This window comes from Macrosteles quadrilineatus, unplaced genomic scaffold (assembly GCF_028750875.1).
Source record: "Macrosteles quadrilineatus isolate MER2022 unplaced genomic scaffold, UCM_ALF_1.0 Scaffold_7__1_contigs__length_78375512, whole genome shotgun sequence".
NCBI classification, from domain to species: Eukaryota; Metazoa; Arthropoda; class Insecta; order Hemiptera; family Cicadellidae; genus Macrosteles; species Macrosteles quadrilineatus.
The window spans coordinates 52311349-52328810 of NW_026542600.1; the positions used below are offsets into that span (position 1 = coordinate 52311349).

General features: G+C 35.8%; 1 protein-coding gene across 4 annotated transcripts in view; it reads right to left on the minus strand.

The window, feature by feature from the left end:
- The window catches only part of LOC128998538 (uncharacterized), a 104145-nt gene that overhangs the window by 16985 nt on the left and 69698 nt on the right, over window positions 1-17462 (minus strand). For 3 of the 4 annotated variants that reach the window (XM_054424714.1, XM_054424713.1, XM_054424711.1), the window contains 11 exons: window positions 16122-16238; window positions 15512-15651; window positions 14466-14652; window positions 13177-13368; window positions 7370-10953; window positions 6235-6415; window positions 5974-6072; window positions 4647-4860; window positions 2104-2195; window positions 1424-1581; window positions 456-637 (listed from right to left, as the gene is read on the minus strand). In XM_054424714.1, the coding sequence (XP_054280689.1) occupies window positions 456-637; window positions 1424-1581; window positions 2104-2195; window positions 4647-4860; window positions 5974-6072; window positions 6235-6415; window positions 7370-10953; window positions 13177-13368; window positions 14466-14652; window positions 15512-15651; window positions 16122-16238 (5146 nt within the window). The remainder of the gene's footprint in view (window positions 1-455; window positions 638-1423; window positions 1582-2103; window positions 2196-4646; window positions 4861-5973; window positions 6073-6234; window positions 6416-7369; window positions 10954-13176; window positions 13369-14465; window positions 14653-15511; window positions 15652-16121; window positions 16239-17462) is intronic. The other variant, XM_054424712.1, reaches the window with a different exon arrangement.

A 17462-nucleotide genomic window follows, 5' to 3' on the forward strand; every position in this document is an offset into this window, starting at 1 on the left:
TTTGTAACCTCTTTACTAAACCATTGTAGCAGACAGCTTAAAATAAATAAAGTAGTTTTCTTTAGATAAGTCACCAATCCATGATGTAGTAAGACAAGTTAAAGTTGTAGAACATACGGAAGAGCGTGACAAAAATTTAAGGTACAGAGGTAACACTCAATGGTACACTTAAGTGGTGTCTAGCACTAGCTGGCGTCTGGGCAAAGTACAACACTGCCCCTTCACCCTCATGCACTACTCAACTATGTGGAAGGCTACAACGTGGAGGAAGACCCTGTGGAATTTCTGCACAGTGTTCACCGTTCAGGCTCTTTCTTGCTCGTCACAAATATATTTCCGACCTAAAATACTAGAGCTGAAAGCGCACGGTAGTCTCATTATAAGCATGTTTCCTCCGTACCTTACTTCACTGTGTATGTATGAACTAAAAATTAAGGAGATATCAGTATACTTACAATCATCTTTACAAGAGTCAAGTCGCAGAGGAGAGAACTCCTCGTTGTAGAAGCCTCGCTGCGTAGAAGGCGTGGAGGGGGGAGGGTGAGGTAGCAGTTCCCCATACGGCACAGTGTTGTAGTGGTCTGTGTCATTGTACATGGCATTGCCATAACTACCTTTCAGCTCACCTGTGCGGGAACTGTAAAGTAAATAGAAAATATTAGCTTTAGCCTATTTTTAGCAGCAAACATAAGTTCTCTTTGAAATTAATGTTGTTTTGAAATAATAATAAATCTGTCAATTTTAAGGCAATATTTTAGTGGAAATCCAGCCAGGTTGATGGAAATTTGCTTAGTCTGCAGGTTTGCTGCACCGTGGGTATTTTATAATAAAATTGTTGATGAAAGACATAAACGATGCTATAGTTTTACAACAAGATGACCTCACAGTTGGTATACTTTAAAAATAGGTATTTAAGAAATAGAAAACGTGTTTAGATCAGAAGATTTTTTTAATTCTTCACTTGTTACAGCTTGAATGTAGGTATAGAATGTTTACTCTGCGGGAGTGTTCAATTGTCAAAAGTGAGACACTTTGACAATCAACTATTACAAGGACAAAGCATGTATGAAAAAAATGAACTATTTTAATTGTCTAAGGTTGAAATATAATCTAATAGTTCACATTACAAATAAATTTAAAACTTTAGTAAAAGGTAAAAGAATATAGACTACTTTAAAGTAGTTTGCTTAGAATTTTAGATTTATGTTTTTCGTACAACAGTTAAGAGCAACACAAAGATTATATTTTAAACTTAATGAAAAAGAATCTTCACAATAGAATAGAATAAGGTTCTGTACGGTATTGTAAAAATTCAAGCCAGATGGATGAAAAAACAAATAAAAACCACAATCGTAGAATAAGTGGTCTCATATCATATTTATCATATAAGTTTATTACTAAACCAGAAAATACAAAGACTTACTTCAAGTGTATCTTAGCCAAATCGCCAGAGCCGAAGATTGGACAGACAGAGAAGTTACGACTCAAACTCGGCTCCAAGACAGACATCGCTGGCGACTGACGAAGCTGAGCCATGAGCGAGTCAATGAACGAGTCATAGTCCTCTTCCATTTTAGAGCTCTGTGATAACAGTAAAAGTAAAAAAAACATTAATAAATAAAAATAACATGAGAGATAAAGTAGTACTGTGTTTAACGCTTTGAATATTCTGGACATGTCGAATCATGTAATATAGGTACAGTAGAACCTCTTTAATCCGAACTAATTGGGACCGGGGGTAGTTGGGATTATTGAATAGTTCGAATTACAGAACATATTGTTGTTTTTACATAAAAAAAGCTAGGGAAAAGTGAAAAATGCTTTATAAAGTAAAATACTGTGTTTATTTAATACAGTAGTAAACATAGAGAATAAACAGTACTATAAATTACAATTGAAATAACTATAGTGCGTATATCAATAAATACAGTATACAATGAAGAACTACTGTACTGTGTATAGAGTACAGCAATGAGGCGTTCAGATTAGTGGACGTTCGGATTACAGAGGTTCGGATTAAAGAGGTTCTACTGTACTGCATTCTTTGTAAGTAGTATGTAGTATGCAGTAAAATGAAACTGATTTGTATACAATTTCTCTTACCTTTCTTGGTCTCTTTTTGGGAGTGAGACCATCCTTGCCTTGACTTTGCCTTCGTTTCTGTTGGTACTGACGTCGCTTTAACTTCTTGAGATCTAAAACGACAGATTCATTACTTTTACCACAATTCCTCTTAAAAATCTTGTGAAAACATTTAAGATAAAATATGCCCTATACAATTCTGAGCACAAAAGATTCCTCGTTTCAACTCAAAACAAATTTAAATACAGTAGAACATTTGATTATCCGGACCCTGCAGAAATCCAACTTGTTGCTTTAAAAAATTGTAGCCTAAAAGATATATTTTGTATGACATTTTAATTTTATATTAAAGTACAAACATAATATTTATTCCTGAACCAAATATTGGTTATTGTATTTCAAGTACAGTAGTTTATCACCCGCAACACCAAACTGCACTACTACTGTACTGGCAAGTGGCAATAAATCAAAGGATGATACATGGAACTTGCATACACACTCGTTACCTGTTCATAAAAGAAAACATTGCTTCTGGACTGCACATTATGAAAATATTATTATTATTTTGGCCACAACATGTCAGTCATTGTTTTTCACAGCATTATATTAGCTTCACCTCTTAAATTTTCATCTTACTTGAATGTACTCAATATTTTTTTAACCTACACATGAATTTAACATTCAACATAACTTTTTTCGTGATTTAGACATCATCCTTTTATACACTTCTTATGACTAAGTAGTAGGGGTCTGCGGTACAGAAAATTTAAGGTCGGTACGGTACAATATTTTGTACCTCGGTTCTCGGTACAAAATCGGTACGGTACGCGGCTACTCGTATTTTTGCGGTTTTCTTCTCAGATCTGTATTTGAACCATTATTTTTTATTTTAATACATTGACATTACTATGAAAATGGATAGTATCCTACATTCATGGTTTTCTAACAACAATTACTGTACCACACATTATTAAAACCTTTTACTCCTACGAGGATTGTGTCAAGAAAAATCACAGTTAAGATAAAGGCTTTACCTATTTTACTCTGAGATACTTTGAATAGCCATGATAAAAATTATTTCCAACCAATACAATGTCTAGTTGTTTTTTTTTACTTTTAAAAACATATAAAAGCATTCAGTACAAAGCAGTGTAGTTGACAGCTATTCACATTCAACAGATGACAATGAAAAACAGGATGTTATGATGAAGTAATGGCAAATAGCATCTTTTTTATCAGCTTGAAAACTAATTATAAGATGGATACATCTTTTGCAAAGTTTTTTTCTTACACTAAAATTTGGATTACCACGGAGTAATATTATTGTCTTTTCATTTACAAAGTTAACATCCACATGTATCAATCATTAGTTCATTAACTCAGACTCAATCCAATTTTCTAATCTAATTTTTTTTTTAAGGATCTTCCAAAGAGTCAAAAGACCCAGGCCTAGACCTAATTATTTAGGATGGCCTATATAAATTGAGTAGGTTACAATAAGGGTAGCAAAATCACTATAATAATTCTAGTTCATAAGATTTAGATTGCATAAAGTACCTTCAACATAATAAAAAAATCTAAGAAACAAAAAAACATTTCAACCTTAACAGCCACATCCAAAAATATAAGACAAGATACAGAACATGCAATGACATTAATTTAAGACCGAGTAGGCTTGCATAACGGAAAAAAATATGCAAACAAAAACTACTACGCTTGTGGTTTCATCAATAGAAAGATAAATTATCTATAACAAAAAAGTTATGTATCTTAACTTATAAAATAAGATTGTAGATTAGTAAGACTTTAATATGAAGCCATAAACAGTTTTATGGCAGTAGGCAATGGCCAGCGGCAAATTGAATATTCACGAAAATACTGACTGAGTTAGAAATAACATTTACAGTCATCATAAAACTATTATTTTTATGATAAAATAGAATTGGGGAAAGTCGTAAAGGAATAAAAGTGATAAAACTCAACGTTCTTGGAAGTACTTGAATACAACAATTATTGTCGTGATAAAATGGTAATGGATTTGGGACTGATAATGGGTTTTTTATTGCCATCACCCTAGTAATCAATTATGAAGATCGTAAACAAACATCTGATAAGACTTTTATGTGCTCAGAACCAACCACCGTTGACTATGATAAGTAATTTATTATTAGGCTGTACCGAACCGAGAACCGAATATGTACCGCATAAAATGCTGTACCGAACTGATGACGGTAATTAAGCTTGTACCGGACCGACTTTTTCGGTGCACCGCAGACCCCTACTAAGTAGTGTCTTCAATTATATCACCTGCATTCATTTCAATCATATGTATATTACTCAGAGGAGCAAATAATAAAATATTAATACAGTAGTAATAATAATCACAATTAATATTATTTATTATTATGAGTATAGAACAAAACCAGGATGAAATGGGTCTCCTAAAACAAAAAAATAGGGATCGCTGCTGTAGGCAAATGTATATAACACAAAATATCCCTTCTGGAAATTTTTCAAAAATTGATGGATAAAATTATTGTAAATAATTGAGAACAGTGTCATACCTTGGGGGTCTAGAGGCATGCTGGATGAATGGTCCATTGCTCCAGTATCCATGGGGTCCATGGTGCGTATACCAGGAGAGATCATCTCATCAGAGGACATGACTTCTTTCTTGACCTCGACCATGACGGGTGCTGGTGGAATGGGACTGGCCTGGGGTGGAGGCCCTGTCATGGGTTCACGCTTGATCTGAGCAGGGGTGAGTAGCGGCTCTCTCTGACCACAAGACAAATAAACGGTATCAGCAATCTGACACATACCTTATGCCATTACCTTGTCAACAATCATGGGTAAGCAGTGAGAGTAACTCTGATATTTTATTTGCAAGATCACAAAAGTTGAAATAACTTTTGAACCGTAATTTTAACAGCAATTGGGTTTGTACAAATTTATTTAGAGTTAAAAGGACTATGTATAACAAACTAAATTTTTTATCAAACAGTTTGTAAAATTTTTGTAAAAATCCAACTTTTCTGTTGTTTTAAGGGTTTTATGGAAAATCGCCATTAAATAAATAAAAAAAAAACACCTGAAGGTACCAAATACCCACAGAACAAATGTCACCAAAATCGGACAACAGATGTGATCTGTAGCTCTGTGCACACACACACACACACACACACACACACACACACACACACACATACACAAAGAAATCACTTTGAAAACTAAATGATTGGGTTCAGGGGAAAACGGATGGTGTAATTCCACCTACACCCCAAAACACACACTCAAAAATTTTGACAAAAACAATTCTTTCTCCATATATTATGTATGGGAAGAGGAAGTAATAAATAAAACTTCAAATAGGATATGGTTGTAAAGGATAGATTGTGCTGGAGGTGTTGCAATCAATGGCAGTTTCGGTTTGATTAGGGGTCGGTTGGTCAAAGCAAGGTGCCCAGAGGACAACAGAGAAAGTTAAGTGATAAAGACAAAGACATAAGTTGTGTCCAATAGTGTAGGTTGGAGACAATTTGGAAATTGGGATTTAAATTGGTTTGTGTTTGATTTTTGACACCAGTTAAAAACCAGTTAAATTGAATAAGAAATTGTTGGGACATTCGATTAACTGCTTCCAGGACGTTTCTTTTTTACCTTTTGGACCATTTTGCACATTTAAGTGAATCCAAATTAGATTTCAGTTAATGATTTGTAAAAATGATATTTTTTTAACAACTACAAGGTTTAGGCTACTTCAAAGAGCTATGCTCCCTTGTGTTTAAGTCAGTTGTCTGAGGGGAAGTTTGATGAGTTATGAATTTGGTATATGAACGTGGTAATATGAAGTTTGGTGAATGAACTCTTTGAAGTAAAATATGTTCTTACCTTGATGGCAGGACTAGTGGGAGAGAGCAGTTCATCCAAAGTAGAAGTGGGAGTGTCCGTTGACATTCTACGAGGTTCTTGAACTTGCATCGGCGACGTCTGAACATTTACAGTTGGATTAAAGATAATAAAGATGATATGTACTTAGAAGCAAAATGTTAATCACTTCTATAGAAGTGTTACCATAACGTAAAATGTTATAAAAGACAGGTAGAGTAAGAGTAAGTCATGTATTTACTTTAACACCACCACTATGTTTACCTGCTGAGTGCGTATTGGCAGCGGTTGAGGTGGCGGTGGTGGGGGTGTCGGGGGTTCAGGTGCAACAGTGTTAACAGCTGTAGTTGTGGTAGCACAAGTTGTTGCACACGCTGTGTTTTGCAACAGCTGCTTCAGCAACACATTCTGCGAATCATCCGTAATTCTACCTCCTGGACCAATCCTGAAAAACCGAGCAAGTTAAATACCCCAAAATACAACAGGATTGATTCATTAATTAACTATCACAAACAATTTTCCTCTCCGACTTATTCTTTGTTTATGTAAGACTGCATAGTTAAAATTTGATTTGAGTAAATGATCTCTGACAATTAATATTTATGATGTTTGGACAACCTTTCAAGGAAATTAAAAAATCGTGGTTAAGGCTATAAAAAACTTAGGTAGAAGAGGTTATCTAATCAATTTATGAAATAAAAACAATAATATATTGTACATAATTACAGTTTAAGTGAATACATAATCTTATTTTAAGTGAATTACAAACCAAACCAAAGATTTCCAAGCAGATAGTTTATTGTGATCAGTATTAAATTGGCAATAAATTGTGATGATTAAAAATCCATTTAAAGCTGCTAATGGTGAACTGCAATGGGTTAGAAATATGTACAGCATAAGGATTTATAACTTTTTAAACCAGAAGGAACTTCATAAGCAGATTATTTTTAATTGAAATTAAAGGCTACGATGAATAGGATATAAAATAGTGACAACAGTGTAAAATAAAACCAAAAGAACCCATTAAGTGCTAATCTAATATCATGAGCATGGATGAAAAGATAAAAAAGGGAACTAACAAGATATTACAGAATAGAATGTACAGCAAGTGGCTGAAAATGTATAAAGTCAAAACCTTAAAACAAACCAGATACAAACACCTATTGCCATTTTATTGTTAAGCTGAAAGCAGACTACCTATTTTAGAAACTGATGGTACTGTGTGTGGATTTAATTTCATTTCATTATGTTTGCGGAAATTGTAGACAAGAACAGAGAAAAGTAGGCCTATGGCACACATACTACAAGGCACATAATCTTGTACAAGCCCTCAAAATACAACAAAGCATTCATGGTAAGGATAGCTCGGGAAGCATGCAACAAATGGTGTCACAATTACCTTTTATCATCTGGCTCTGTCTTAGGCGTTAGGATAGATGACAAAGGAATGAATTGTGAGGAGCCATCCTTTGAGTCCCTTTGTAGACCAGTGAGAAACACAGGGTTTGCTTCTGAGCTTGATACTACTTTCTGTTGAAGATTTTCCATTTGTGGTTGTTGATGGGTCCTCGACATATTCATATCTGAGAGACGACGTTCAATATGTGCGTGAACATTAGTTCCTCCACTTATCAGCTCTCCTAGCCTTGTTGGAACTACTTTGTTGCTGGTAATTGTAGAACTCGAAGAGTAGTTTACAGGTTCTGTTTCTTGTTGTTGACTTACGACGGGTTTCTGATCGTAGAAAGGCTGCTTTTGACGAAAAAGATCAGAGATATTTGTAGGGGGTCTTATTTCTTGTTTAATTGTTTGGGTCATTTCCAATATCGGTCTTGGCATCTGGTCTGAATATACAACAGTGTTTCTCTGATTTCCATCTGGGATTTCTTTCTCGTCTGTCTTGATGTTCTGATGCACATATATATTACCGATCCGTCTGATAGCTGGCTGAGCTGCCGCTTCTTGATGGGTCATTACAGAGACTGGCAATTTTACATCTCCAGTCATCTGACTTTGGCTTTTGACAAGTTGAGATATGTTGCTTTGATTCATCACAGTCTCACTGGCCCGGTACAAAGTCAGGCTTTCTGGGTGAACTTTGTTATTGTCATAAGTTACAGACATATCCGTCAAATTCAAACTACCACTCTGAGAATCTTTGGCATGCTCTTTATTCATTTCTCTCATGTGGTCTAGAAAAGAGAATAACGTCTTTGAAGGGGAGCTCACAGCAGGATTTCTTGGAACTACAACGTCTTCTCGAGTAGAAGCAGTCAATTGGGCTTCCAAAATACTAGAGCCGATGTTAGTTGTTTCTTCCGGTTGTGTTGTTTTTCCCTCACTGATAACGCTGACTTGAGTGATCACAGAAGATTGCTGAGTAGTTGTTAAGCTTTTGTTACAGATAACACCCGGATGTCTGACACCATCAGAACTGAAGTTTTGGATTGTGTTACTTTGACTTGATGGAATATCTGATCTTCTAACCTCAGAAGCTTCAGATGTTCTCATGGACTGAGGCTCATTTGAAGCTAAAAGAATTTTACTGTAACTGTGTGCTTTGGTAGGGTGAGGTCCAGGAGGCATTTCAGATTTGACTTTTTCTTCAGGTCTATTCATATTTTGAGCTTGAGCGACACTATCGACAAAATGTTTCTGAAATCCTTCAGGAATCTCAGAGACACTAGGTTGTCTGGTAACAGAGGCAGGAAATGATTTCAAAACATTCTTATCATTCTCGTTTGAATCAATCTTTTGATTTATAACTTCTATCTTTAATAAACCACCAGCTTGTGACAATATGGGCATATAGTGAGTGTTTGAAGATGAAGATCCCGTGTTTGTTATTCTCGCAGAAGATGAAAAAGGCACAGACATTCTTGGCGGAGCTATTAGGGTGGTCCCTGTGGTACTTACGACTCCAAGAGAAGGTATTGTCGAAGGTGTTGAAATCAAGGTAGGAATCAAGTTTCCAGCAATCGATACTCCTTGAGGAAATTGCTTCTTTTCAGCAGCTAGTTTAGCAGCATTCACGGCATCTTGTACTAAATTGGCTACTGTTGCTTGCTGGACAGCTATTACTGATCTCCCATCTGCTTTGATCAAAGGGAAAACATGCCTAGGAACTCCCCTAGGATAACTGGGGTAAGACACAGCTGGTCTGGTTAGACCAGGGATACCGATATTAGCCTGGTGAGCACTCGAGGGAGGTATTTGAGTACTGGATGGTAACACTAAGGGAAACACTTGTTTAACTGTTTCTGACCTATCTTTGTCATCTTTGTTTTGTTCAGGTAGAGTTGATGTTGCAGGTTCGGTTTTCTCAAAAGTTGTTGAGACTATTTCATTATCTGCTTCAGATAAGGTATCAGGGGAGTGGTCGTTATTTCCTTCTTCCTGATCTGGTGAATCAGGCGTGTCTGTAGTACTATCTCTTTTCTCCTGAAGTTTTTTCAAGGATTCACCTGGTAAAACTTTTCCAACCAGTCTTTTTCTACCAACAGGAGGAGACATACTTTCTTCCATCATCTCAATCACGTCACTCTCATCCTCTTTTGATTCAGCTTCAGCTAAGTCTTCTTCCAAAATAGAAAGATCTTCTTGGACTGATTCACATCCGTCTTTATCAACCATTTCTATGAGACAAGATTCATTCTCCTCCCCTGAACCGGACCGATCGACATCAAGTACTACCAAATTCGTTGAGGAAACAAGGCAGTCGTCTAATACACCATCCACATTTTCGGATTCTAAGTTCATTTCTGTAACTTGGAGATGTCCACCATCTATAACCATAGGCATGGTCATGACATTTCCTTGCAAAGAAGATTGCAATTCCTCCACTTCCAAATTTGTTTCGTTGTCAACTAGAACAATGTCATCATAAACAGTAGATTCATTATCATCAGTTTTTATAGTCTCTTGAGAGCCCATGCCAGAATCAAGACTAGAATTTTTCTTTTGAGGAGATTTAGATGTAGAAGGTGAAGATCTATCTGATTCATCTTCATATTCGTACTGCATGCTAACTACTTTTGCAGGAGATTGATCCTTCTTTGGCCCCTCACCTGTTTTTATCACAGCTGAGGGCCTCTTAGGCGGGGTTCTCTCTCCTCCACCTCCCCACATCGGAGATCCTCCTCTGAGTCCTAACTTTATGTAACCAAATCTACCACCAAATAGTCCCGGAGGAGCAGGGATCATGTTTATATGCTGATTACCTCCTCCACCCCCAGAATTCTGTTCTTGTTGGTCATGCCCACCGGTTCTGGGAGAAGAGTTCTGGCTTTCGCCAGTGCTCGAAGGCCTTCTCATGGGCATTGGAGACACTGGAGGCATTGGGCTTCTAATGGGAGAGTTAGGTCTGTGAACAAATTGACCTTGCTGGATATGCGGACTCATGGGAGAACTCGGGGGTTGGAACTGTCCTCCCGATTGTACTCTGGGACTTTGGGGTGGTCTCGGGGAACTCGGTTGACTAAAGTGATGGGCTCCAGTCATGGGAGAGTTGGGAGTTTGATGATAGTTTTGAGACTGAATCATCGGTGACTGGGGAGTAGTAATCGGACTCTGGGGTTGATAATTCTGTTGTACCCGTGGGCTTAAAGGATGAATTGGAGAGTTGGGAGGTTGATTAGAATACTGAACCATCGGAGATTGTGGATGTGGAGATGAAGTATTTTGTTGAAACTGGGAATTATTTTGGTTTTGCATCGGACTTTGGGGCATCATAGGCGAAGAGTTGGCCTGAAGCTGATTAATCATGGGACTCTGAGGATGCATTGGAGAAGACCCTTGGAATTGAGGGCTTTGAGGGGGCATTGGGCTGGTGGCATTAGAGAAATGCTGAGGCATCGGGGAAGTCTGTCCGAACTGTCCCATGGGACTTCTACTGGGACTCTGTTGGGTCTTGCCAAGCATTTGTTGTCTATTGAACTGCTGCTGTCTTTGGATCATTTGTAGTCTAGCAAGATCCACAGCGGTCTGTAACAGATAAGACATTTCTCAGGCATATTGGATGCTGTTGGAAAGTAAATAGACAACCTCTGACACACAATGTAAAAATATTGAATAAGACAAATCCTTAGTTGCAATGTCCTGAATTTAATGATTGTATTTTAGAATGAATAAAACGTGTCAAATTAAATCAAATCAAAATAATCTTTATTCATTTTTATATACAATATGTATACATAAATGGTGTCAATATAAAACTATTACTAAACTTAATGACTAACATAGTGTTGCTTAGTTTTTATATGGAATTCATTAAAACTATAAAATGCACCTTAAATTAGAAAAGATTTTAAAACATATTTAAAATTGCCAGAGGTTATTTTATTTTTAATTGAAATTGTTAGGCTGTTAAAAAAGTTAATCCCAGTATAGCTTGGCTTCTTTTTAAAGAACTCTTTGTTACGTTTTGTAATTTGAAAATCATGTCTTTGTCTAGTATTATATTCATGTTTGTTGAGATTTTTTTATAATGTGCCAATTATGTTCTTTATATAGAGAATAGTGTTAAAAATATAAAGGCTGTAAACTGTCATTATCCCTAATTCTGAAAAATAAGTTTTACAAGGAGTGTCATATTTTAGTTTTGACATAGTTCTTAAGGCATTTTTTGCAAACATAAAATTCTATTCATGCCTTTGTTAAAACCAAAAAAGCAGCTACTGATTGGTTACCTCAAAATTTTTAGACCGGATTGATTTTTGTTTTTAAATTGTAAGAATTATTTTATTTTATTTTGAGGGGTATTTTTAATTTTTAATTTGCTTTAACTTAACAAGTGTTTAGAACTTATATTCTGATGGTTCTATGTTGTCCAGGACTAAGATATTTTATTTTATTTTTAATTTTAATGAATAAGTTGTATTATTGTTAACTAGAAAAGTTGTTTTATGTAAGTGCATATATTTTTTAAGAGTGACCAGCGAGTGCCATGGACTCTTCCTCACACACAGACGTGTAGTCTTGTGAGGAATATTTTTTCCTTTTATAAACTATGTCACCTTTTATTTATTGTACATTATTGGAAAATAAACAATCTTGAATCTTGAACCTTCATCCAGTTCGTTAATCAAATTTTCAACAAAGGCTATTACAGCTGTTACAGTGGATTTGTTTGGCCTAAAACCATGCTGTTCAGTGTCTAACAAATTATTATTTTCAAAATATTCTGTCAATTGTAATAACATGCATTTTTCAAGGAATCTTGACAAAGAAGGTAGAATTGAAAGAGGCCTATAATTAGATGATTCATTTTTGTTTCCTTTTTTATATAATGGAATTATTTTGGATATTTTTAACTGAGAAGGAAAAACACCTGAAATGAGGCATGCATTTATAACATGAAGAAGTGGTTTGAGAATCGCCCACTTAGCATCTTTAATTATTTTTTTGGGATATCATCAATTTGCTTTTGATTGAATTTATTATTTGAATAAACTCCTCTTTTGAAATGGTTTTGAACCTAAAAGTATGATTGGTTAATACTGCATTTGTTATTGGTCTATTTATTATTCTCTTATTCATTTTAATTTCAGGAATAATTGTGTTGCCGTCTTTAGTTTTATGAAAGATAGGGAATAAGTTATGAATTTGAGTAATATTAGAAAGAAGACCAAACAATGCTTGGTAATGTTTTTCATAGGAATTTTTGGCTACATGCTACATTACAGCTAAGGACTTCGAAAATCTAAATGTTTAATTGGGTTTAACAATTCATATACTTTAAATTTTAGATATTTGTTGTGGAATACAATAGGGTTGGGCGAGTACTCGAGTTTAAATGAGTACTCGAAGTTGAGTTTGAGTAGCTGTTTAGGCGTACGTAAATGTTATATCTGATGTTTGTTTGTGACTCCCTTAATTTATTATTAGGGAAATGATGTAATTCAAAACCCATTTGACATTTTATCATGGCAATAATACGTTTTTTATAACGGCTAATAGATTTACATCTTAGGTATGTTTATTTGGAATTCTGATTCTTACTCATACACAGCATTTTTGGCGGGAACAATCAATTTTTCTGTCTACTCTGTAAAACTATCTATTACACTTTTAAATTATCAACGGTCATTTTTTAACTTAAAATATGTTTTTCATGATATTTTATCTTTCAATTGGCACGGCCGCACAAATTATTTTTGCATATAATTTAAGTATGTTTTATTGTCCTTTAGTTTGCTGATGCTATACCTGTGAATTAGCCAGCTCTTGAGTCTGCTGCAGCAGAGCTTGTCGTTGCTGCATGAGCTGTTGTCTTTGTTGTTGAGACATGTTGGGGTCTGACATCTGCTGAGTCAGTAACTCTTGTTGCTGCTGAAGAGCTTGTCTCTGCTGTGCAAACAGCTGTAGCTGTCTCTGTTGCACTGATAAACCTCCAGCCTCCTTCAAACAAAATCACAATAGAACCTTCATAATTGTACACAGCTAAGAGGAGAGTGTTTAGAAGAAACATGTTAGAGGACGTGCAATTCTGTAACATTAATTTTATTTACTATTATTTAATATTTAATATTATTTAATTTACTACAAATCTCTTTTTTGAGTTTGCTGGGCTTTGTGGCCACAGAGAAGTAAAGTACTTACAACTGTGCATACAACTTTTACTGTGGGACAACTGTGCGCTTTCAGCTCTGGTATGTTGTAGCAAAAAAATTGTGAGCAATAAAGAGCCCAAACGGCAAGCACTGGACGGAAACTCCCAGTCCCACTACACGGGGCACAGGGTCTTCCTCCACCGTGAGCATTATAGTAAATGAGGGTAAGAGGGGTGGTGTTTGACTTGACCCTATACACCAGCACTAGTGCTAGGCACCAATTAAGTGTACCATGGAGTGTATCCTCTGTTTCTTATTTCCTGTGGCTTGAGGAACGGCTGAATTAATTAGCAACAAAGCTGCACAAGGCATATCACTCCCTTCTACACTCATCTTTCAACCCAGCAGTATCCCCACCTTAATTGAATTGTAGAATAAGGAGGATAGCAGCTAGCTTACCTTGAAGAAGTGCAGGTAGGCCATAGAACCTACAGAAGAGACACTGAACACACAATATTTTGTCCCCTGGGGGGCTTTGTCAAGCGTAGAGAGATTGAAGAGAGTTAACAAAATGGTAAACTGGCAAGCATTTTGTAGATCCTCTGCACTCTCTCTACAATTCTTTAAGGTAAAATAGCTGCTATCCTCCTTATTCTACAATTCAAAAGTCCTGGCCTAGAGCCTTACCTTAAACAAAACAAAGCCCAACCTTAGTTGGTAATGATATTTATAATCAATTATCACAGATAGTGAATGACCACGTGAATGTGTTCCATAAGTAAAAGTCAATGTTTAAAGAAAATCATTTTTTAGAATAGAGAAGGTTATCACATAATTACTTAACAAATATAATTACCCAAATGTGTTCTAATTTTAAAATAATTATTTATATAATTTTCATTTTTACTTCCTATGACTGTAAGATGACTAGATGAGTGTGATTACCTGATTCAACTCCTGTTGTTGTTGCAGTAAAGCCTGTCGTTGCTGTTGAAGCTGTTGATGTCGTTGGAGCAACAACTGCTGTTGTTGTTGAGGAGTGAACATCCTCAGTTTATCTTGAGTCAGGAACTGTGTGGGGGCTCGGGGCTGAGGTCTAGGCTGGGTCAACACACCCACACCCACACCATGTCTGCAACAATCAACAAATATGTTAACAGAACTAAATAATTACCACCTTTGCCTTAGTAGTACCAGAGGCTATAGAGAAAGATGCTATTTTTGAAGTAGTCAGAGTTAATGGTTTTAAAACTGACTAGTGGGTACTTACGCACAATCATTAAATAAAGACTTTATATTGAATTGAATCATGAATCGCTTGCCTCGATGTCCCCCAGTACATGACAGCTGCACTGAGTATTGAATTTACGAATTAAAACATCCCATGTAACTGAGGCCAGATTTGGTGTATTGGGAAAAGTTAGTAAAATAAGGTATTAAGTAATAGTGATGGTCAAAAACAGATATTTCAAATCTCGACACTGAAACATAACAAATCACATCTTGAATCTCAAAGCCTAAAAGCAAAAAATAAAACTTTTACTTGCCTGGTTATGGTAACAAAAAATGCAAGTAATAAAATGTTAATTAAATATTTTTAACTAAAAGAAATCAGACATCAGACCCCAAAATAATATGAATATGTGGCCAATATGCTTTGAACTTAAAATACATAAATTATGATAAACAAAAAACTTTGATATAAATTAAACTCCTGACACTGACATAATAAATAACAAGATGAGTATGAGATAAATTTGAAAGTTTATTTAGTGGAAAATATTTATGTCATAAAATGTTGGCAATTTTGGTTTTAAGTTTAAAATCTTGAAACTTGCCAATCAAATCCAAAAATAAAACCCTTTCAAAATTTTTGTTATTTTGAGAGTTGAGATTCGGTTATCACTACTAAGTGTATTTACTGTCCTTTGAATTAAAATTATAATGAATATATGAAATGATGTTTAAAATACAAGACATGAGGGGGTTACCTGACGACAGTTTGCTGTTCCTGAGGGGAGAAGCCTCCAGTTCCCGGACTTCCTGCGACTCCCGGAGGACGGGGAGTGGAGGGGGGAACTGGCGGTCGAGGAGACGGAGTACCCGGACTGAACGGCGTCTCATCGCCCTGCTGAATATAAACAATATTGAACCTCAGTAATTAAAGTGAGGTAATAGTTTAGACATGTCAGTGGGAGCGATAGCTTGGGTTTTTGTCCTGATGTCACCACTTTTATGTGTTAAATTCATCAGTATAGTTCATCCTTGTACTGAACTAGCTCACCCCTTGCTTCATTGGATGCGTTCTACCCATACTACACAGTCAATGTTGATACAATTGATAAAGTATCAAATTATAATACAGTATTAATAAAGGAAAGTTCCAAAAGTTTGAAATAAGATGCAATTTTTTCTGCCAAAAACTGTTGAAGATATGTGTATTAAGACCAACATCTGTCTTAAAAAAAATATGCAGCTTTGCACTTTTTACAAAGAAAAAAACACTATAATGTGAACAATAGGGTTGACGAGTATTGTAAACTTGACGAGGCCATGATGGTGATGCATTAGGATATATATTTCATGTTCTGATTCTTTTACCTGTGAGTGAGGGGTAGGAATACGGGGACTTTGCTGTGGTGATTGTGGAGATACTGCGGGGCTGGGTGAGTGAAGACCCACAACTCTGCCCTTGTTCTGCTGTTTTGTCCGGTACTCCTGAACAACCATTTGTATTTTAGGTTGATAGTCAATTTAGTATGAAAGAGTAAAACTAATTTATTACATGTATAGTTTAAAACCTGTTTGTTTTCACTAATAATATATTTTGATTTTTGAAGAAGCTGAACAAATAAACAAATTGTAGGATAAACAATCATTTAGGCTATACAAACGGTGTTATATGACCGGGTAGAAAATGAATTTTTTTAACATAATAAACAATATCCAGAAGTAGGACGATGAAATCAGATTTTTAACATGGTCAAGAGTCTATTGTGAAAGTTGGAAGTGTATAATAAAGGTCTAGAGGGATTATTTTGAGGTTATGTAGTAGAGTTGATCATTGAATTTGTATACCTCTAATTTTTAAGATTGTACAGAACCTCGATTATTCAGGGTAATGGGAGGGGGGGGGGCGGGAGACCACGGATAACTGAAAACCATGGTTAATCCAACACACCATAAACATGTATTACAAACAAACCCATAAAATGCCTATATTATATTATTATTAATACAATATAAAAGGACGTTAATGTGATGATTAATTTGCATTTTACATCATCAAAATACAATTATGTTAAGTCATTAACCTTGATTCAGTAACAAAAAAAAAACTGTGACACGCTTACTCAAACAAAACAATAATTGCTAAAAACTTTACAGCAATAAATCACGTAAAGAACAAAACAAAAGAAGGACTATACTAGTAAGCTACTGATACCTTAGTCATCATAGGATACAACTACATGATGTTTCAGAACAGAAGAATGTGGATAAAAACATTTAGATAACTCATAAAACAGCAAAAAATCATAGTAGGTACTTAAGTAGGGTCCACGGAATTGGCTCACTCTGGAACTCGCTAACCCCAAGTTAAACGCCCTATCTTCAAATTTGGTCGATGAGAGGAACTCGCTAACTTGTTCGGTTTCGGAATTGGCTAACTCCGGAACCAGCTAACCCGCTCTAGAGCCGGGTCAGCGAATTCCGTCCTCGTACGGAAGCCGCTGATTCGGTCCCTCGGCGGAACTCCCAATCAGAAGCCTCGCACACCATCCAATGGGAGCCAAGCCCGAAGATTGTTGGCCAGTGTTGCCGAAAGTGTAGTATCTATGATTGTATCGGTACCATAATATCGTATCCCTACGAATAATAAGGAGTAAGAGCAAAGTAGTACTGTGGGTAGATAAAATAAATATATATTCAGAAGAATGTTTA